General features: G+C 40.8%; 1 protein-coding gene and 1 non-coding gene across 2 annotated transcripts in view; both read right to left on the bottom strand.

Annotated features, from left to right (window-relative positions):
* LOC126475233 (pentatricopeptide repeat-containing protein 1, mitochondrial) overlaps positions 1-23830 on the bottom strand; it is an 80472-nt gene that overhangs the window by 45419 nt on the left and 11223 nt on the right. Inside the window, exon 5 of the mRNA XM_050102910.1 lies at positions 16633-16794. Coding sequence (XP_049958867.1) covers positions 16633-16794 — 162 coding nt within the window. The remainder of the gene's footprint in view (positions 1-16632; positions 16795-23830) is intronic.
* Positions 23430-23504, bottom strand: Trnat-ugu (transfer RNA threonine (anticodon UGU)). Its single transcript has one exon. It is a non-coding gene; the product is annotated as a tRNA-Thr (tRNA).

The following is a 23830-nucleotide window of genomic DNA, read 5'->3' on the forward strand; positions in this document are numbered from 1 at the left end:
AAGAATTTCTGTTGGCCAGGGATTTAATTTATGAGACATGTGTAACACAGTTCTGTTGAGCCCAGAACCTGTTTTCTCTGCTGCAGAGTAGTAAGAGTCTAACTCAAACACAGGCAAAGAATAACTACACATCTCTGATTTGGTGGCCTTAAAATCCTGATTTGGTGGCCTTAAAATCCAACCTTCTCTTTTCCACATCTTCTTTATGGTGTAGGAATTAGGGGATCTCACTACCCACCAAAAGTTGTGTTATAGAACTAGCTGAGTGCTGAGCATTGCCCAGATATATATGTATCCCAATTCTATTAGTCTAGCTCCTCCTCCCACTCTATGTCTACCTCCTTCTCTGACCTCTCTCTGCTCACCTCCTCTGTCACCTATTCTCTATCTCCTCCTGCCCCTCTATGTGTCCATCTGCTCCTTCCCACTCTATCTGCCCCCCCCCCCCCCAAAAAAAAATCCCCTTTGTCCATCTGCTCCCCGCCCCCCCTTGGTTCTTTGTCCATCTTCTCTACCTCTCTCTCTGTCCATCTTCTCCTCCTCCCTCACTCTGCCCATTCCCCCCCCCCCCCCCCCCCCTGACATCTTTTCCTTCCTCATGCCTGCATCCATGTCCTTATTTCCCCTCTCTGTTTTTCCATTCAATCTCCCCCCCCTACCCCATTCCTCTCCCCCCCCCCCCATTATCATCCCCACCCCAATAGGAGGTTGACGGTTCTTACCCCCCCCCCCCCTCCTCCCCCACAACAGCTCTTTCCAGACTGTAAGTATAAGAGGTGTCAAACGAAAATGAGACACAGAGGAAAAAGTAAGTAAGCTGTTTACTATTTCAAAAATAATTGCTATAACTGTTAATAGATTTATCTCACTGTGAGACAAGATGGTCAGTGCCTTCAAGGGTAAATGTTTGTGGTTGCCTATGGAACCATGATTGTACCCAGGAATGCATCTCTTTGCCTGAAGGAAATCAACAGCCATGAACATTTTTCTTCAGGGCCCCAAAACTATGCAAACTGCAGGTGGAGACACTGGGACTGTACAGAGCATGTGGAAGGGCTTCCCTGTGGAATTTTGTGCAGCATAGTAAAACAACTTTGGCAACATTCATTCTGTTGCAGGTTAACACCTGGCCACAGATTGCCGAGGTTGTTTCGATTATGTTGCATGAGTTTCGCTGGGAAGCCCTTCCACATTCTCCATACAGTCCTGATCTCTCCCAGTGCAAATTTAATATTCTTTGAGCCCTGAAGAAAAGCATTCGTGGCTGGTGGTTTGCTTTGGATGAAGAAGTGCACACCTAGATACAATCATGTTTCTGTAGGCAACCACGGACATTTTTCCATGAAGGCATTGACCCTCTTGCCTCACTTCGGGATAACTGTATTAACAGTTATGGCTATCACTTTTGAAATAATTAACAATTTACTTACTTTTTTCCATTTGTCCCTTATAATAAGAGTATTAAGTTTGGCTAAAATCACTTACTTTTTTCCATCTGTCTCTTATAATGTGTGTAGCAAGTTTGGCTAAAATTAATTTCTTTTTTTATCTGCCCCTAATAATATGTGTACCAAGTTTGACTAAAATCAATCCATGGGTTTACATGTAGTTTTTCTACTGTAACTCTGCATGCACACACACACATCACATATATTTCACACAAATCTGTAGACATATTTCACACTTATCTCTACCACATTTTGTGCTGCAGCTTTGTTTTTATGCTACTCAATGTTAACGACATCATATCTCCTGAACTCTGCCTCTGACAATGATATAATTTTGCAGGTACATTCAGTGGTACATGTGAATACTATCTGCAAAATGTGTTGTGAATACAGTTAGTAGTAAAGTAATAATAAATTAACACATCATGCCTGATGCAACAGTTTACTGCATGAACAGTGGAAATGCAGTAAGTGATAAACTTTCTTCCTTTCATCATTTTGTGGGGATTGCCAGTGAGAAAAATTTTCATAAAGGTTTGCGATAATGTGTAGAGTCTGTCATAAGTCACTAAGTTGGTTCAAATGGCTCTGAGTACTATGGGACTTAACTTCTGAGGTCATCAGTCCCCTAGAACTTAGAACGACTTAAATCTAACTAACCTAAGGACATCACACACACCCATGCCCGAGGCAGGATTTGAACCTGCGACCGTAGCGGTCACGCGGTTCCAGACTGTAGCGCCTAGAACCGCTTGGCCACCAAGGCCGGCTAAGTCACTAAGTGCTCACATCCTCAAACACAGGGTGTTTCTGCATTGTGGGCACACAACTTTTTCACCCCCACCATTTTGATAGATAGGCAGTTCTTACCCCCACAGCATTCTTTCCAGACAGTAAGTGGTATATCTACCAACTTTGGTAGGAGCAGTCTAGTGTCAGTGGCAGCACCAAGGATGGGTCAGGGACCACCTAAAATTTCCTTGGTCTACCCAAATAAGACAGACAAATTTCAGAATTAAAGTCCAAACTCAAACTTTATTTTATATAATTAAATTAAAATAGCTTGTGTACAGTTACATACATGTGGCTAATCACACCGTTAATTTGTTAAACAATTTTGTATTGTCCCATATTAAAGCCATAAAATGAAACAAGTATATTCAAAGTGGATTTTATGATGACAAAATTAACATCAACCAATCTGTTGATCCTTAACTGTTGAACAACTTGTGAACAAGTACAGTTCTTTCCCACTGTCTGTTTTACGTTTGCATGCGTGTTCTATAGTTTGCATTAACGGTAAACCTTGAAAGTATATTTGGTTCCATTGTGATAACTGTTTTGTTTTTGATAGTGAATTCTATGAGTTACAAGCAGTGAACGCAGTAACATGGCAAAAATGGCCTTGTGTATCAGATTTCTTTACTCGATGACAAAAAGTAACTAAACCAAATGAGGACATTACATCTCTGTCTGTAATTGCAGAGGCTAGTTTCCACAATTCAGAAAGTGACATAGAAAAATTGTGTTTGATGATGATGAAATGGAAGTAGGAAGATAATTAAAATGGTTGGAAAATGAAAAACTCAGTGAAAATAAAAATGTAGATTTATTTGCTATTCCTAGCAGCAGTGCCAGCAGCACTAATCCGTCTGCTTCAGTTTGTGATATATCTACGAAACCTACTGACAAACCAAAACAGCTTCTATTAAGTCATTTTTCTTTTTGCATGTTCGGAGACAGAAGAAGGATCAGCTGCTGCTCTGATTAGATGAAACATGTGCTCTAGCAGTTCAAGAAAGCAGAAGATACACAGAAACGATTGCTGATGTACTCTGATACACAGTCATCATTCAATGAACTGCTCAAAGAGGTCAGAATGAATTGAAAGATAGTGCAAATAAGGGAAATGTTTTAGACTTAATGGAACTTATAGGGAAAAATATCTGAGTGTTAGGACAAAAAACTTGAATATAAAGGGGGAAAATACATACATCATGGCATACAGAATGAAATTCTTTGCACCATGAGCAACAGTGTGCTACAATATATCTCAGATGAAGTGAAAAAGTCCAGTATTTTGCTCTAATGGTTGATCAGTCAAAAGATGCTTCAAAAACTGAGCAACTATCAATTGTCATTTAGTACTATTTAGATAGTAATATATAGGAAAGGTTTTTAGGCTTTGAATCTGACAAAATTGGATGGTTTTTCTTTGTTAGTCTGCATTAAAAAAAAAAAAAACAAAAAAAACTGTGGAATTAATTTAAATTACTGTACTCCACAAATATGATGGAGTTGCAGTTATGAGTGGTTCTTGTGCAGGTGTCCATGATCTTTTAAGCAGGGAAGTCCCACAGTCCATCAACACACGCCTTATGAACAACAAATTGAATCTCATCATAGTACCAACGTAGAGAGGTATCAGATCGGCTACGGATTTTTTTATGACACTGCCAGGAACCTATGTTTTTATGAGTGAGTCGGCTGTGCATCAACTGTTTACTGATAAACAAATAAAAATGAAGACTGGAAAAGTGGAATAAAAACAGTTAAGTGACACTAGATGGGCCTGTCAACATGTTGCATGTCAGGTTGTGAAGAAGACAAGTGACACTATCATTGTAAACCTAGTAAACATTCAGGCAGAAAATTTAGAACAAGCTGCAGAAGTATCAGGATTTAGTACAAAGTTAAATTTTTCTTTTGCTTTTCATTTGTATTTGTTCACATGTTTGCTAGAAAAGTGCAAGTCACAATCTGATATCCTTGAGGGCAAAGACTGTGATGCTGTTGCTGCAATCAACTTAGTAGAAGTGACAAGGGATCAGTTCAAGTATAAAATGGTAGACCGGACTCAGGTTTCACTTATGTATGGAAAGAAAGTGCAGATGTGGTAACAAAAATATGCACCAATATTCCAACAGATTCCTTTTCTCTTCGTAGAATTCAAAAGTTGCCAAAAGATCTTGGGGAATATGTTTGCAATTTGCCGAATAAAGACTGCATGGAACCTGTACAACCAACCTGTTTCAAATCTTTAGTATTTGATAAAGCTTTGCATATAATAGACACTAAACTTGAGAGACATTTTATTTCAAACTCCAGAATAATTAAAGGAATCACTTGTCTAAAACCAAAAGTGAATATTTTATGGATAAACAAATGTTATTGGCATTGGCACAAAATTGTTCATGCAATACTGAATCGTAGGAGGCAGAAATTAAGATATTAAAAAAATCTTACCATTAAATATGAATCGCAAAAAGGAGTGAATACTGACAATTCACTAGCATTGCAGCAGTTATAGCAACAGGAACTTGCGTTACATGATTTGTACAAATTAAGCGAAATAGCGGTGACTATTCCAGATTCCTCTGCATCATGTGAAAGAATATTTTAGTGTATGCGACATGTAAAAAATTATCTAAGAAATTCAATAGCTTGATGAATGCCTAAGTTATTTATCTATTCTTGCAATAGAAAGGACTGTGACAAAGACCATTGACTTCCAAAAAGTGGTTCATTATTTCACCATCAGTCACAACAACGGAAGGGTTTATCTGTTTTAAAAGTTGTTGCTTGTTATTTTGTATTTTTTCACATTTTTATCAATGGTAACAATTTTTCAGTTTTCCAGGTGAATATAAATTGAATGTACTCTTTAAAACGCTTGTTTTGAGGCATAATTTGTTTTTGTTCTGTGGCATGTTGGAAAAAGGGTTTCATTTGTATTGGAGAATGCTATATGCAGACACTATATTGTGGCAGTTTTAGTCTATGGTTCCTAATGATACCGGCAGAGGTCAGGCCTGAAATATATGTTTCTGATACTGCCAATCTTGCACACATTTGCTCTGTAGCTGTTGGCAAATTTATTGTGTACTTTTCTTTTATTTGTGTTGTGCATTGGTTGTTACTTTCTTTCTTTCCTTAGTTTTAAGTGAGTGAAGAGACTAAATATGGTCCATGGTGGGGTTCGAGTATGGCCTTCACAACACCAGAAGGAACTGGCGATACCTTACCAGCATTACTTAGCTTCTGCTTCACAGGAGCACACAACACAGATGTAGACTGCCAGTCTTGCGAAACGGAGGCAGGGCTTGTTCCCCTACTGCTCTCCTCTCCCATTAGGGCATCCAAGTTCTTGTTCAATTGTGCAGCAGCTGACTGCCATGATGCAGTGTCTGAATTTACCTTTCAAGAGTTTGCTGTTTATAGTGTATATATGTACTGGAAAATATAGCTTATTTATAAAGGTGTATTTTAGTTTCCAATACAAGAATTTAAATATTTTTTTCAGTATCTTGCTGTTACAAGGGAATGCATGTAATGTAAAATATGTTTTATGTATACAGGTGTACTGAAATTTCTGAGGCAGGGATGGCAATGTTTGTCAGTATTTTACTGTTAGCAACAGGGAGTACATTTATCAGGAAATATAGTTACACATGTAGGTGCTAGAGCTTCCAAATTTGTTTACTGTTTTTTTTTGTAATGTTCAGGTTGTCCCCATTCAAAAACCCCAAATTTTTGCTGCTCTCCAAATGATTTGTTTGGAGCAGAAATAAATGACAGGCTACATAGATTTAGGAGAGGACGGCATAGAGAGTGATGACAGTGAGGAAGCAAAAGAGATCCTTGTATTTACGACCACAGCAATAAACAGAAATTGGAGATATTGTAGAAATGAGATGATAGTCACTGTTGTTATTAAGTTACTTATGTAAATTGACTGTCACCCGTAATTTCTTAAAAATATTTTTGTCAAAAGTGGAATGGCTTTTGAGTGTTATTGAATGCTTAAAAATACCAACAAAAAGACAATCAGTCACTAGCTTTATTATGTAACTACAACCCATTTCAATGGTTACTCCACAATCTTCAGGTGGTACATGCTCAAATTACATTGATTTACATTCCATTTGCCAGCAACCAGTAAAGTCACCATAATTTTTTTAATCTTTGTGCAATTTTTTTCTGCATTTAAAAGGTTACCAGTACCTATATTACTAAATGACTAACCCAGGGTGCAGTACCAAACCTGTTTGCAGGTTGCCTATCAAATAGCCTCCAGGGGCAAGATAAATTTGATTTTCAGTTCACCAACTGACCAACTTTAAAAATCTAAAATTCTGTCATCATCTACTCATTAAGAGATGTAATCTCATATTAGAAGTGCAACACAATAAGGCAACTACTACACTTAAAAACTATGGGTATATCTCAAGGCAATATAACTGCAGGTGTGCAAATCCCCGGGACTTTATTCATCTGGTATTTGAGAATGAGAGCACAACTTTCGACAAACTTTACATGAATTTCAAACCTTTGTGAAACTACTTCTTGCTGACAACCCCTACAGAATGATGAAAAGGACAAAGTTTATATTTACATTTCCACTGTCCATGCAGCATCTGGCATGATGTTTTAATTTATTACTTCTTTACTACTAACTCTACTGGTAACACACTTTGCATGCAGTATCTACACTCCTGGAAATGGAAAAAAGAACACATTGACACTGATGTGTCAGACCCACCATACTTGCTCCAGACACTGCGAGAGGGCTGTACAAGCAATGATCACACGCACGGCACAGCGGACACACCAGGAACCACGGTGTTGGCCGTCGAATGGCGCTAGCTGCGCAGCATTTGTGCACCGCCGCCGTCAGTGTCAGCCAGTTTGCCGTGGCATACGGAACTCCATCGCAGTCTTTAACACTGGTAGCATGCCGCGACAGTGTGGACGTGAACCGTATGTGCAGTTGACGGACTTTGAGTAAGGGTGTATAGTGGGCATGCGGGAGGCCGGGTGGACGTACTGCCGAATTGCTCAACACGTGGGGCGTGAGGTCTCCACAGTACATCGATGTTGTCGCCAGTGGTCGGCGGAAGGTGCACGTGCCCGTCGACCTGGGACCGGACTGCAGCGACGCACGGATGCACGCCAAGACCGTAGGATCCTACGCAGTGCCGTAGGGGACCGCACCGCCACTTCCCAGCAAATTAGGGACACTGTTGCTCCTGGGGTATCGGCGAGGACCATTCGCAACCGTCTCCATGAAGCTGGGCTACGGTCCCGCACACCGTTAGGCCGTCTTCCGCTCACGCCCCAACATCGTGCAGCCTGCCTCCAGTGGTGTCGCGACAGGCGTGAATGGAGGGACGAATGGAGACGTGTCGTCTTCAGCGATGAGAGTCGCTTCTGCCTTGGTGCCAATGATGGTCGTATGCGTGTTTGGCGCCGTGCAGGTGAGCGCCACAATCAGGACTGCATACGACCGAGACACACAGGGCCAACACCCGGCATCATGGTGTGGGGAGCGATCTCCTACACTGGCCGTACACCACTGGTGATCGTCGAGGGGACACTGAATAGTGCACAGTACATCCAAACCGTCATCGAACCCATCGTTTTACCATTCCTAGACCGGCAAGGGAACTTGCTGTTCCAACAGGACAATGCACGTCCGCATGTATCCCGTGCCACCCAACGTGCTCTAGAAGGTGTAAGTCAACTACCCTGGCCAGCAAGATCTCCGGATCTGTCCCCCACTGAGCATGTTTGGGACTGGATTAAGCGTCGTCTCACGCGGTCTGCACGTCCAGCATGAACGCTGGTCCAACTGAGGCGCCAGGTGGAAATGGCATGGCAAGCCGTTCCACAGGACTACATCCAGCATCTCTACGATCATCTCCATGGGAGAATAGCAGCCTGCATTGCTGCGAAAGGTGGATATACACTGTACTAGTGCCGACATTGTGCATGCTCTGTTGCCTGTGTCTATGTGCCTGTGGTTCTGTCAGTGTGATCATGTGATGTATCTGACCCCAGGAATGTGTCAATAAAGTTTCCCCTTCCTGGGACAATGAATTCACGGTGTTCTTATTTCAATTTCCAGGAGTGTATATGTATCACCGAATGTACCTGCAGACTTATACAATTGTATGATCCACAGTGCAGAAAACATGTCATATGCATTTAGATATGTGAAAAACATGCATTTCCTTAAAATGTCACTCAACAAAAATTCATCATGCATGATGTTTTAATTTATTAATTATTTACTACTAACTGTACTCACAAAACGCTAAGCAGGCAGTATCCACATAAACCACTAAATGTACCTGCAAAATTATATAATGGTATGACACATACAGTTCAGGAGATATGACATCTTGAACACTGAGATCCATGAAAAACTAGCTTTCGCTTGAAATTGGGCGCAAAATACCCAGATTATATTCATTCAGTATTTGATAATAAGAGCTCTTAAGGACTTCCAAAAAATTTTAAGCAAATTTCAAACCTTCCATTAACTTCTTCTCTTTTACATTCTTTAAGTCAAATATTTTACACATTAACTTGGTTGGTGAGTAATCAGAGGTTTGAAGCTGTTTCAATGAGAGGTTGGTTCTTTCACAGGTTGTTACTAAAACCTTACTTGTGCTACCAATGTAAACAGAAATCGATATAGTTTACTGTTTATCAAGGAAAATAATGCTGGCATGAGCTATTTCAAGATATTAAAAGGCAATGAGATAGAATTTTCAGGGAGCATGACAAACCAGACTATGCCCTTGTCTAAAGAAAAAATTGCAAACAAAAATACAGAATGCTGCAAATACATGGAGCCATTCAATGAACTTTTATCTCATTGATCCAGATACATAAATGCCAACAATAACTAGAAGTATACAGTAGTTACAAATACATAGTACACAGACCTAAATATGGCATTTTATGATGTCTGTTGTAATGAATTTCTTGGCACAATCATGTAAGTTCAATAAATTAATATTTTGAATGATATTTTGTAATCTATATTTATCAATGTGGACTCAATGCTAGGCCTACCCATTTTATGAACTGTCCCACCCTTGGCCCATTCATGTGGCACATGCTAGAGCTGCTACTGTCCAATAGTTTAGGAGAAGATATGGAATAAACCCATTCACCTGCCCCCCCCCCTCTCCCCCCCCTCACACACACACACACACACACACACACACACACACACACACACACACAAACCTACAATTTTATAATTATTTTTCATTCTGTTATCTGGGGTATATATGTACAAATTTTCCAAATTTCCAACTTGAGAGCATGCTATGTACTGACTAGGAATCTTTGAGATTGACGCTGCAATATTTTAAAGTTTGTCCTTGCACTTTGTTATTTGTAAAACTGTAGGCTAATTTGATTGGAAATTGCTGTCTTTTAAATTGGAATGGCAGTTCAGTGGTATTCTCGGGATAAATAGTGCCTGTCCTTTGTACTTTCCAGTCATAAGTTTGGCTTCAATGATGTTAACCGGTAGCTGTTTGATGATCATCCTTGTTCCATTACATAGTTTTTCTGTGTTGAGATTTCTGGGTAGTATGGTTGGATACCCATTTTTAAGTCAAAGGCAATGTAATGGCATTCCTGGAACTTGCAAAGAGTTTCGAAATTCTATAGCGAAGTCCACACTTTTGATTGTCACTGAGGAATGGTTCGTTATAAGCAATGTATTGAAGTAGTTCATTCATGTTGTAGCTTTTCCCTTTGCAATTTCGAAGTTTAGCACACTGATGCAATCTTTTCATGGTGGTTGCACCCAAAGTTGTACTAAAGCCTTTTTTTTTTTTTTTTTTTTTTTTTTTTTTTACATTTACCTTCTAGGCAACTGAGTGTTTAATTGAAAATGTCGTCGTTAGATTTGGTCGTCCGCTGAGGATGAGCTTGTCAGATTTTGTACTGTACGTCACCACTCGTATTGTCTTTGAAGCTGTCTCATAGCTGTTTTGGATTTGATGGGTTACATATTGTTAGAATTATGGACAATAAGGCTCTCATTTGCTCAGCGGAGGCTGTGAGTGAGGCTTCTTGTAGTGTTAATTCCCAGTGGTTGTCGTCTTTCAGTAGTTCTAAGCACTAGCATGCTCCTATGTACGTCTGGCGGAGGTAACCATCAACAGTCTTGAGATCCATGAAACTTGTTGGTCCCTGCATTTCAGGTAGAAGCAATCAGCGATAGAAATATTCGATTTTGTTTGGAGGTACTGTGTGTACTCAGCCTAGTGTGCCAGTTTTTGTGATTCCTGGATGATCTTCTATTGGAATTCCTTATTTCTGTCACTGAAAGATTTTTCTTTTTGTATTCCACATATAAGAGGTAGGGACATTGACATATAGTAATGTTTTCATGAAAGGATCCGCTTGCCACAGTTGGTAAAAAACTGTTAATGTTGTTTCCTGAGGTGGTTTCCTTGCAGCTATTTGGCGGTGTCTTTTGTGAAGTAAACTCTCTACATGTTGCACAGTTAGTTTGCGTTAGTGTATGGGAAAACTGAAAATCCACCATGCTGCTTCGTTCTGTTGATGTATCTTCCCATTTGGTACATGAGGATCTCGTTGTTTCTGTTTTGTTGTTTGCTGGCTTTTCAAAATACTGCCATTTCACTTCTTTTGTTCAAATAATTACAAACATATTTGATGGATTTCACATTTGTGTGCGCTCAGAACATTTTTGGAAAGTAGTGTGTTTTATGGTACTACCCACTGATTATCTGTTTCCAGTTCATCGCTGCCTCATATTCACATTTTTGGTGTGAAGCCACTGTTTTTGGGTGATCATCTTTTGTATTTGGGATAGCCATCAATTCCGATTTGTTTGTCGTTCAAGTATGGTTCTAGGTATTTTTCGTACATTTTCCATCACTCATACAAGACATGGTCCATCAATCATGTTTTTCACTACTATGTCATACAGTTCCGGATATTTTTGTGGGTTGTGAAATTCAGCTTGGATGATTTTGTCAATATCCATGGGATCAATTCTGTCATGTAGCCATATGAGATTCTGTAAGTGAGGCAGTCCTCATTTTTACCATTTGATTGTGTACATCCATTCCAAAGATGTGGAATTTTGTGATGACTTCAATAAAAGAGGTGAGGTCATCCATATTTTCTTATGTGGGTCATGGCATCTTGAGTGTTTCATGCATGTGTTTCGGACTTCCTGTGTACGATGAGGATAAGATTAACATTATTCCAATGTCATCTCTGTTTCCGTCATTTACAATTGCGTCTTGAAGGTGGACGTATTCTTCCATGCATATTTTCTTCTGATTCAGTCTTATGTAAAGTATGCATTCCACTTCTATTTTTGCATACATATCTACCAAGAATGGTTGGAATAAACGGCGAGTGTTGAGAATGTGATTGCATGTTTCAAAGTCTCTGATAACTAAGCGGTAAGCATAGAACTCCCTGAAAGTGACTTTTTTGTTTGTTTTTACATCTGTTTCAGGCTGGATTCATTTCACATTAAAATGATATCCATCCTCTCCATGCAGAAATATTAATGGATGCTGGAGGGCATCATGTGAACGGTGTGTCTCTGCAATTTGTTGAAGTCCTCTTCTTTGTTGTACAATTATGTCACGGTTTCTGTTTTCATAGTCCACAAAATTTGATGGCAACTTTGTATACCTGAGGTGCATTAAATCAACGTTCGTGTTCTCCATGTGCTCTTTTGTCAGCTCATATTATAGCTTTATAGTCATCAGAAATCATTCAGTTTAGAACTGTCTTGAATATGTGAATCAGTTGATTATATTCATGTAAGATCCTCCATACATCTTTGACTGCTTCTCATCTCAATCCACTGATATTTGTGCACCGTGAATCAATATTTGTTTCTTAATTTTGAAGAAATATACTTACAGAAATTTATTGTCTTCATTGGGTAGTGGTAGTAATGATCCCATGTTGTGATAGATTTGCCTTTGAAGGAAAAAAAAAAAAAAAAAAACAATTGATTTCCTCTCTGTTAGTTATGATCTGTGAGAATCTGTGAGAATTAATTTGAAAGCGGGTATGTACGTTTTTATTTTCTGAAGGAAGTGTTTTGATTATGGAGTTTCCCCAGTCATGTAATGTAAAAATTCTTGTGGAGGTGCTTCCAGTGGTGGTAATCGAATTTTTCCATACTAACCGATCTTGGATAATATGAAATGACAGATTCCCAAGTTGAAGACTCAAAACCCAGAAATCCACTACCTTATGGATATAAAAAACTGTATAAATGTCAACATATAAAAACACTTAATGTAATTACTACAATAGTTAAGGACTTCTTTAAAATATAAGCAATGATAAACAATTATTTGCACTCTATTTTTGTAATATACATTTCAAAGATGATTTTACATGAATAGATCGATATCTGATAGTGTTTTCTTGTTAAATGTTGTTATAGGTAAATCTTTGTTCTAGTTCAGTACGGTCTGGATTGTGAATATGGAGTATGAATTGAGTAGCATGGTGGTTGATGTTAGTTTGTACTATGAAGTGAAATGACTAAAAATATGTTTATTCAAGAACAGAAATTCCACCTGTGTTCATATTATCCATATTTAAGAAAATGAAGCTGAGCATCCTCTACATAAGAATATAAAGTTGCATTTCAGAATCTAGTGTGGAGATGGACTATGAGCCTACAACTTTCAACAACTATGAAGAAAACAGTAACAGATGAGTACTATGAAAACTATTGATTTAAATTCTGCTGTTGCTATCTCTCTCTGCAGTGTGTCACTAACCCATTGTGCCAAGTGCTGTGAATTTGTGACCAGCCACCCAAATTTAAACTTACTTCAAAATTAATGAATCAATTCTGGGTTACAAGGGATAGTGATTGTCAGAATACCTACATCTGCAAAGTTGTTTTCACTGTTGTGCAATGAGAGTACTCTGAAATCTTATGGTTTTATGGTGGCTACTTTCACAATCCTCTTGTTCTTTGCAGTTGCTTTCTCTATACTTGTACAAAGTACTGTCATTGTAAAACAGGATGCCTTCGTGCTACATTATTGCAATGCCATAACTATATTGCACTGAAAATCGACTGCACCCACCATCACTTTGGGGGCGGGCAATGGCAACATTTACAGGTGCATTTATAGCCATAGGTATTTGTGTCAGCCTTGGGAGTCTCCACTTATGCAGCAACATTAGTTCTATATTCAACAGTGCTGGCTAAATCAGAGGAAGAACTACAATTTATGATGGAGTTATTTGTAAAAATAAGAAAAGAGTATGGAATGTGGATAAATGTAGAAAAGATCAAAACAATGAGATCAGCAAATGTGAATATTTCTTTTTTTTTTTTTTTTAAAAAAAAAAAAAGTAAGAAATGACCTTGAAACAAAATAACATCTTTTAAGTATTTGGGCAGTTTGGTGACACAAAATGGAAGCTGTGTGGAGAAGGAGTAAAATCCCTATGCAAAAAAGAACTCTGAAAATTTGACAGTTTTGTTGACAGCAGAAAGAGTTCTGACAGAACTACAAAAAAGATTTGCAAAATGATTTATCTGGTGTAAAGTATTCTTTGGCAGAAAATCATGGACAGTCATAAAGAAAGAGCAAAAATGCATGGGTTACTTCGAAAAATTATTTTTGACATGAATGCTTAACATGAAACACATTGGCAAAGTGACAAATGAAGAAATACAAGAACAGGAGAGCACAGAAAATTGGAAATGATAAGAATATGAAAAACATGTTGGTAGAGACATATACTGGGACAAAATTACCTGCAATGAAGAGTTAACTAATGAAAGATTGCAGGGACGAGAGGGAGGGGAAGAAGAAGGAGAGCTTGATTACTTTAAAAATGGATGAAGCTACCAATAGATTAACAAGAACGCACAGGACAGATGAATGAACTGACTGAACATTTACCATAAGAGGGATACCCTAAAGAAGGAGAATGGGGTTTCTTCAGGGTTGTGGGAAGGGAGATAGCAGAATTTGAGGATGCACAGCCTTGAACATTTCTTTTGCTTCACAAGAATGGATTTTCTTGATTCCTTTGAGATTTTTTGAGTTCTTGGCATACTCCCTTCTCCAGACAAGAGTGATAAAACCTTGCAAATAAATGTATTTTAGTACAGATATACATAGGAATTTAGTTTCAAGTGCTGATTATCCACTTCTGCTATAGAACTACATACATGCAAAAGTAGTATGATCAAACCCTTCGAATTTGAAAAACTTAACTGGAATAGGTGTACATAGTTTAAGCTTACGAGACACATATCCTGCCTTTCTGCAGCTGGTCATACAGATGTGTAATGTTAAAATGAATAATACTGTTTCCTCCAGTATACCATTTAGTTTTTGCAGATATTTTGGAACTTCTATGACACCCACAACTGACCATTTTTTCAGCATCTCATTCACATCTATGTTAATGTTGTGAAAGTACACTGACGATCTAAAACATCATGATCACTGCCCACCATGAGGTTGACTGCGTGTTGCAGGCATGTGACGCCATTAGAAAAGAATGTAAGTGGAAGAGAGACGAATGGGTAATCATCGTAGTGAAGATATAGGCCACAAATGCGGAAACCAGTGATATAATCGGTTTTGACAAAGGGCACATTGTTGTGGTGCTGCAGCTGGAAACGAGAATCTCTGAAATGGTGTAGGTGGTAGCCTGTCGGCATACTACTGTTGAGAGGACATATGGAAGGTGGTTGAAGGATAGTGAAATAATGAGTAGGCAGTATGGTATTGGATGACCATGTTCCATCACAGAACATACAGACCGGAGGAGTCCCCACTGTGTAATCCAGTATAGGCAATGATCTGTGGCAGATCTGATGACAGAGTACAGTGCTGATGCAGGCACAAGTGTTTCAGAGCACTCCGTTCAAAGGCCATTGTTGAACATGGAGCTGCACATCACACAACTTCTAGGTGTTCAAATGTTGACACAACGACATTGTTAGTTATGATTGTAGTGGGCACAGCATCAATGAGTTTTCACCGTGGACCAATACAAATGTGTCGCCTGTCAAACGAATCACATTTCTTGTTACATCAGGTTGATGATTGGGACCTTACACGCTGTCATCTAGGATATGGCTGAATGAAACTTGCACCGTGACACTTATGCAGGTCGGTGACGGCAAATTATGCTGTGGGGTACATTTAGTTGGGCTTCCGTGGGATCTGTGGTGGTGATCGAAGGCATCATGATAGCAGTAAACTACACTAACATTATTGCGGGTCACCTGCGTCACTTCATGCTTGAAGTCTCCCCCTATGGTGATGGCATCTTCCAGCAGGATAACTGTCCATGTTGGAAGGTCAGAAGCTTGCTATAGAGGTTTGAGGTGCATTATAGTGAACTCTCATTGATGTCTTGGCCAGCAAATGTGCCTGATCTGTACCTAATTGAACACATATCGGGTGCCAGCCGCGTGCCTGTAAACCACTATCCGGAAATTTGTGGGAATTGCTTGACCTGTGCCACATAGTTCTGGAATCCAGTCAAGGACTTGTAGGATCCATGCCAAGCAAAACTTCTGTTGTACTGTGTTTGGAAAGTGGAACAACATGCTATTAAACAGGTGGTTGGTTGGTTGATTGGGGAAGCGGCCCATACAGCGAGGTCATTAGACCCATCGGTTTAGGGAAGGAAGTCAGCTGTGATTTTTCTAAGGAACCATCCCGGCATTTGCCTTGCCTGAAGCAATTTAAGGAAATCATGGAAAACCTACTTCAGGATAGCCGGATGTGGGTTTGAACCATTGTCCTCCTGAATGTGAGTCCAGTGTACTAACTGCTGCACCGCCTCACTCAGTAAACGGGTGGTCATAATGTTTTGGCTCATCGGGGTGTCTAACAACATTCTTATGGAAGCTGACTATATGAAGCCTCTTGTTCTCAATAATTTTGCTGCTTGTTGGGCTTCATCAGTATAGTTCGGAATAACACTCTTAGGTAGTATTTCCACAACAATGAATTTTTTTAAAATTTTTTGGCTCTTTACATATTTTTAAAAGGTTTTTGAACTTATCCTTAGCTAATTATTTTGTTATTTGACTGCGAATGGCAACACATAAGTGTACCCTTAATCCAAGCATTGTTATTTGCACCCTCTGAAGGAATATATGATAGGTTCATAACTACCTGAATACATTACCCTTTTCTTAGCACAAGAACACGTATATTGTCTTTTTTTCTACACTTGATTTGCATATATAAGATACAAAAGCCAACAGTACCACTAAAATGAGAGACTGACAATGGCAATACATCAAAAATTCATAAAGAGTACAGAGCAGTGTTCCGAAAATTATGGTACTGTAATAATAAAATGAAAATGTTACCTTTGGAGTAAATGAGTTTAATCTTTCCTCTTGTGTAATATCTTCTAGTAATTTTTGAACTGAATCTTTGTTCCCCAAGCTGCAATCTCGCGCTGCACGCAACATCAGATTGTAGCTTTCAACATTGGGCTTTACCTTCATATGCAAGAGTCTCCTCCAAACCTGAAAAATATTTTAACACACATAATTACCTACACTTATTTTTAGTGGCAAACATTGATTATTATGTACCATACATACACTGGCAGCTTTACATTAACAAGAAACAACTTTTTGGAAAAAAAAGGTCATAACTGTTACTGAGGACCAAACTTAAATTCTTTTAAATGTGGATCAGATAAATATGGATCAAATAAGATTACTAAGCAACTGTAAGCTGCAAGTATATATACAGCTGCAATTATATATACAGACATCTGTTTTTAGAAGGTATTCCACATGGCTCAGTCAGAAACCATGCCAGTGACAGTAACAACAAAGTGTCATGTAGGTACCAGGAATGTGAATGGAATATATAAACACAGTTTTCAATAGAAGTCAACAGCTGATAATGAAAGCAATTTTATTACACAGACGCAACATAAGGCACAGCTGAAACTGAACTGCCTTCTCAACAAAGAATTTGACATTTGCATATGAGAAATTTTTTCGAATCAAGAAAAAATGTTGGTAATACCTTAGATCCTCCCAGAATACATGACTGTTAAATTATAAATGCTGGCTGGTCAGGATCAAACACAGGACTTGGCTGTCACCAGCCAGCAACTGATATGCTACTCTTGATGTACAGGCTGCAATGTTTTTCACCGCCATGGAAAAACAGTACCTACTGTTTGAAAGAATTTGACAGAACTGGCTGCCATGTCTTGGCCCTGGATCCTGTTGAATGTTCTTGGACAGTTAGGCATCATTCCATTCTGACTATGTTGACATATACTCACTGTCACTGTGACATTCAAAGCTTTTAGAGCTTGGAATTGTCTGCTGAGCACGGATGAAAAGGAAATAATTATAAATTATCTGAGCACCCAACAGCAAGTATTCAGTTTGAGGCAGGAGAAGTGTGCAGGATCTGTAGCAACAACAGGAACATATAATAAGCCACGGCCTAGATAAGATTGTGCTATGAAAACAGTAAGGAACGGGAAGGACCCAACTTAGTTCAATGACAATATTCAGAAGTTACTGCATCAATCCACACCTGAGATCTGGATGCACAGTCATAAGGCACACCACAAAAGTTGGCAGGTGCAGCTAGAAAGTTCAACAAATATCTAAGGCTGGCACTTGTGGACGCATGTGCAGTCTCTCATCCACACACTCTATCAGCTGGCTGATAGCTTTTAGAGATGGGCCCAGCCAGCTCTAACACAGTCATATCTTTCCCTCAGGATACGTGTTATCAGACTGTTATTATGAGCCACTCCTTGGCTACTGTACCCATAATAATAAGTTGTTTTCTAGACTTAATAAACATTTAGTCTTTATCACAAGTGCTATTTTGCCACAGACAAGTCAAAAGAGTCATAAGTGGACGTCATGGTTCAGAATGTTATCATCTACGCCACCCCGGATAAGGAAGTCCAGCTATAGGCACTCTCTTGATGAGATTTTGTCAAGTGCCCAGTCGTGTGAGTTCACACAAGCTGCTGCTCAGCAGCTGGAAGCTTGGTGTGCTGTCATGTCAGTACAAGGTGGCCCAGCTGTGTCCCGTGTCCAGAAAGGATGACATTGGATAGTTCAAGCTGGCCAGTCCAGCACTCCTGTGTAGCACATATACGACATTCCAGCCACAACTCTCTGTTGCCACACAGTACATCATCGTGTTACCCAAAACATGACAGATCAGAGTGTCCCCAGTGTTGGGCCACCTGTCTTAAGTGTTGGAAAAAAGGCCATACTGTGGCAGGCTGCCACTCAATGGCACAGAATGCAGCATCAGAGACCACGGATATGGATACTCAGGAAGTGTTGTCATCAGGGCCAGTTCCCAATTATGATTCCAACAAGATTTTTGCCGAGGGTTCGGATCTATTGCAGCGGCTGTGCCTGCAAGTTTACTCTGGCATGGCAGTTTCCCCACTTAATGCACAAATATGTTCACACCTTGGCTCTCCACAGTTGTTTCCGGTAAACAGGCACCTCACAGTATACACTAAATAGCAAATCCTCTTGCTTGGCCAATTTACAGTGGAAGTTGCCTATAAATCAGTGACTCGACTATTACCATTACTGCCATCCATAATGACAGTTCAGTACACTTTTTCAGGTTTATTGCCTTTCAGACATTTGGCCTTTCAGTCACAGACTTCATACAGTTGGTATTTGCTGAGGACCCCTGTCAGTGTTTGAAAACTCTGTGCTTAGAATTTCAGGATATTTCTGCAGAAGGCATAGGGTTCACCACAGACTTTCAAGCCCGCACAAACTTGAATCAGTCTGCTCATCCTAGTTTTTTGTGTGCTAGACAGATTTCCCTGGCTCTCTGCTCCCAAGTCAAGGCAGTACTTGACTGGCTCGCCTCCCCCAGGGTTATGGTTCCCATTTCCTGTAGTGAATGGCTCACATTCATTGTCATTGTTATCATTGTTAAGAAACCCTCTGAGAAATTGTGTCTCACAGTGATTTTAAAGGCTGTCACGAATTCACAGTCCATGTTTGATACGTACCCACTGCCACATCCTGACAAACTGTTCACATGCTTAAGCAGGAGGTCAATTTTTCTCCAAACTTAATCTTTCTGAAGCATTTACCTGTTACCCCTGAATGATGAGTCCAAGTGTATCAAGGTCAGTAATGTGCCATTTGGCCTTTATCAATACCAACAGATGATGTTTGGGGTGGCAAGTGCCCTGCAATTTTTCAATGCTATCTGGAACAGGCCACAGCCAATATTCTGCACAGTTTCAACTTAACGGATGACACTGTTGTTAGAGGACATACTAGGAGCAACCGACTGGACTCTCTTTCAAACTCTCCGGGCCATGGGTCTGTGTTGCAGTCTACAGAAGTCCACATTTATCCAACCATCTCTTGAGTATCTGTGACATGTCATCTCGAGGCAGGGCATTGGACCCATGGAGATTCTTGTCAGGGCCAAATCGCTTTTCACTGCATGAACTGCACGCTTTTTTTTATGTAAAATTGCCTATTACCACTGGTTCATTCTTAGGGTGTCCACCATCACACACTCACTGCATCTCCTTCTACTCAAAGGTGTTCCCTTTGTTTGGTCTCCAGTGTGTGACCAGGCCTTCACTATGCTGAAGGAATGCCTCCAGTCACAGCACTGTGTCTTGCTATCTTTGATCCCCACAAACCATTGGTTTTGCCTACAAATGCCTTGCAGCACAGTGAGGGGGTGGTCCTTGCCCATAGGAATGCAGACAGCTCAGTGCAACCACTGGCATTTGCATCCAAAACTCTCAGTACAGTGCAGCTTCAGTATTCTCATGTCAAGAAGGAGGCGCTGGCAATTGTGTATGCGGTCAGCAAATTTAATGTTTTCTTGTATGGCACCAAATTCGAACTAATTACAAATCATAAGCCCTTAATTTCATTATTTATTCCATCTGTCTGCATCCCTGATAATGCAGACCATAGGTTGCAGTTGTGGGCTTTGTTCCTCTCCAAATATAACTGTGACATTCATTTCCGCCCCACAGGGCGCCATGGCAACACGGACACCTTAACCTGCTGCCCTTTAGCTTGGATCCCGAATTTGGTCAGGAGGAGCTTGTGTGTTTTCAGTTGGATGTCTCCTCCCACCAAGCAGTACACAGTTTTATGATCACTACTACCCAAGTAGCCAAGGCAACAGTAGCTCGCCCCATCATCAGGTAGGTAGTCCGCTTTGTCCAACACGGTTGTTCTTTTTGTCACTCGCTCATACAGACCGTTTCACAGCTACTTTGTCTTGTGCCATTCTCTTTCGGACTTAGATGGGGTCCTTCACATCTTCACAGATAATGCAGCTCCCCGGGTGATCGTTCCTTGGAGTCTGCAGTGGGAGGTTTTAACAACTGATACATGAAGGGGCACTGGGGTGTTTCCCACACCAAAGTCTTGGCTCACAGATGTATTTACTGGCCCAGCATTGACCGAGAACTGGAACACTTGGTTACTGTCTGTTCCCAGTGTGTTAGTTAACAGGCAGCTCCAAGGTCATTATTCTCTCGATGGCCTCCAACAACACAGCCCTGGAACGCATCAGTGTTGAGTTTGTTGGCCCGTTTCTGAATGTGCTCTGACTGATTGTCATTGAAGCATTTTCTCATGCCGGCCGCAGTGGCCGAGCAGTTCTAGGTGCTACAGTCTGGAACCACGCGACCGCTACGGTCGCAGGTTCGAATCTTGCCTCGGGCATGGATGTGTGTGATGTCCTTAGGTTAGTTAGGTTTAAGTAGTTCTAAGTTCTAGGGGACTGATGACCTCAGCAGATAAGACCCATAGTGCTCAGAGCCATTTGAACCATTTGCCATTTCCTTGTTTTCCTTATGCGGCCCAATGCCCCTCGACCATTACTCAGGTGAATATTCATGTTCTTTCCAGGGGTTATTTTTTTTTTTTCTTTTTTTTTTTTTTTTTTACAGTGGAAGGTCTTCTTATTATCCTCATTTCTGACAATGGACCCCAGCTCCTTTATCAGGGGTCTTGTGACTTCTATGTTGGTCAGGCATGCACCTTGTCCAGTCCCCTCCATTTCACTCACAATTTAACAGGGAGGTTGAGCAGATTGTTAACACCTTTAAGGCCCAAATGAAATAAATATCTGCAAGACTTCCCCACTGAAGAGGCATTAAATTTTTGTTTCTGACAGCCTTGTTGACAACTCCTACTGGTTCTTGCAGCCCAGCTGAGCTTCCCTATGGGTGCTGCTCCATCTTCTCCATCCTGGTTCTTGCCTGTCATCACATTCTGGCATACTAGGTTTTATACAAGGGATGACAGTTTGGGCACATGGTTTTGATCAGCGTCCCTGCTGGATAATGAAAGTCATTGTGCACCAGAAAGTCTGCTGCATTTACACCCTACGGACAGGGGACTGGGAAGTATGGCACTATTGAAATCAGCTCCGTGTACAGGTGAGCACCCACCATCCTGTCTCACCCGCAACACAACCTTTCTCAATACTCTGGTCACTGGGCAACCTGCCTACCCCCAAGGGTTCCAGCCTCCTCTTCCACCTGTGGCACTGTCTCTGCCCAAAGAGCCTACAGCTTTGCAGCCTCCAGCAGCATCTCCGGTTATGCTCCAGCCAGACTGTATACCCCTTGCTGGTTTGATGTCACAGAAGCCGTGTCTGAGAGGGGTGCTGCCTCCACCTTCACACCGCTGCCGGACGTTTCCATTGACTGCCTGTTGCTGGACCTGTCATCCATAGCTCCAACGGGGTTGGGGGATGGCAGGGCTATCACAGCTCTCCTCATGCTGGCCACTTTTGCCTGCATCCCCTGGCCATCAGTGACCAGGGGTTGCTTGCTCCTCTCACCTCTGGAGCCTCCACCGTTATTGACACTGTCTCCCCATTGGGGCTGTCCACACTCGTCCCAGGGATCAGCAATGCTCCACCCATACCTACAGATCCAAAACCGAGATACGGGTGTGCAATCGTAAGGCGTGCCACAGAAGTTGACTGATACAGCTAGAAGTTCGACAACCATCAGAGGCCGTCAGTTGTGGATGTACGAGCAGTCTCTAGTCTGCACACTCTAACAGCTGACCAACAACTTTTCGAGATGGGCCCAGTCAGCTCTAACTCAATTACGTGTTTACTTCTGGATATGTGTTATCAGACTGTTATTCTGAGCCACTATGTGGCTAGTGTGCCCATTATTGTAAGTTATTTTCTAGATTTAATGAAGTTTGTTGTGTCAGTCATCATGGTGTGTTCTCTTGTGAGAACGTAACAGTTACCACACAGCTAAAGAGGCTTGGTAGTACGTTAAAGCAAAGCCAAAATCTTGGTAACAAATAAAAGATTCACTACATCAAAATGATGTTAGGACCACTGTATGCAAAGTAAATAATGGATTTGAAATGCAGATCTTACCTTTTGTGTTGTCAAAAGATGCTATAACTTTTGTTTCTATTTAAAATCAAAGGTCTGAAGCCATTTGCGAAGATGGATGTTGATCAAACTGTGCTGAAATGGATAATGTTAAAATGAAGGGTGAAGCACTAAATCTGATCTTCCTAAATCAATTCACTGAAGAGCATAAAACTATTCCTATTCTGACTGCCCCACACAAACAAAAATGACAGATATATAAATAAATAATAATGATATATGACGGTAGTATCTGTTCCCGAAAGAGCAGTTACTGTTGATGTACTTCATTGGGGGCATGTCGAAAATGTGTGCCCCGACCGGGACTCGAACCTGGGATCTCCTGCTTACATGGCAGATGCTCTATACATCTGAGCCACCGAGGGCAGAGAGGATAGTGTGCCTGCAGGGACTTATCCCTTGCACACTTCCCGTGAGACCCACATTCCCAACAAGTCCACACCACTACATTCCTAGTGCGCCTAATAGATATTTGCACATCATACTCATTACTCGTGGCAGAGTAATCTACCAAGTCCCGTACGAGTTCGGGCATAGCGTGTGCATTTGCACAAGGTCAATGGCCAGGAAGCCATATTTTAACTATATATGACGGTAGTATCTGTTCCCAAAAGAACAGATACCGTTGATGACCATGCAGCTTTGCTAGAATGAAATGATAATTAAATGGACACCCTAGCTACAAAGAGGCGTTGATATACTTCCTTGGGGACATGTTGAAAATGTGTACCCCGACTGGGACTCGAACCCAGGATCTCCTGCTTACATGGCAGATGCTCTATCCATCTGAGCCACCGAGGGCACAGAGGATAGTGTGCCTGCAGGGACTTATCCCTTGCATACTCCCCGTGAGACCCACATTCCCAACATGTCCACACCCCTAATTCATAGTGCACCTAATAGATGTTTGCTCATCATACTCATTACTTGTGGCAGATTAATCTACCAAGTCCTGTACGAGTTCAGGCATAGCGTGTGCATTTGCACAAGAAGTTTAATGGCCGGGAAGCCATATTTTAACTATATATGACGGTAGTATGATAATGAACTCGAGAACAACTGGTGGTATCCAGTACAGGAAAGGCCATGGAACCAGACAGGACACACAATGAGACGACAAAAGTCATG

This window comes from Schistocerca serialis, chromosome 4 (genome assembly GCF_023864345.2).
Source record: "Schistocerca serialis cubense isolate TAMUIC-IGC-003099 chromosome 4, iqSchSeri2.2, whole genome shotgun sequence".
Taxonomy (NCBI): Eukaryota; Metazoa; Arthropoda; class Insecta; order Orthoptera; family Acrididae; genus Schistocerca; species Schistocerca serialis.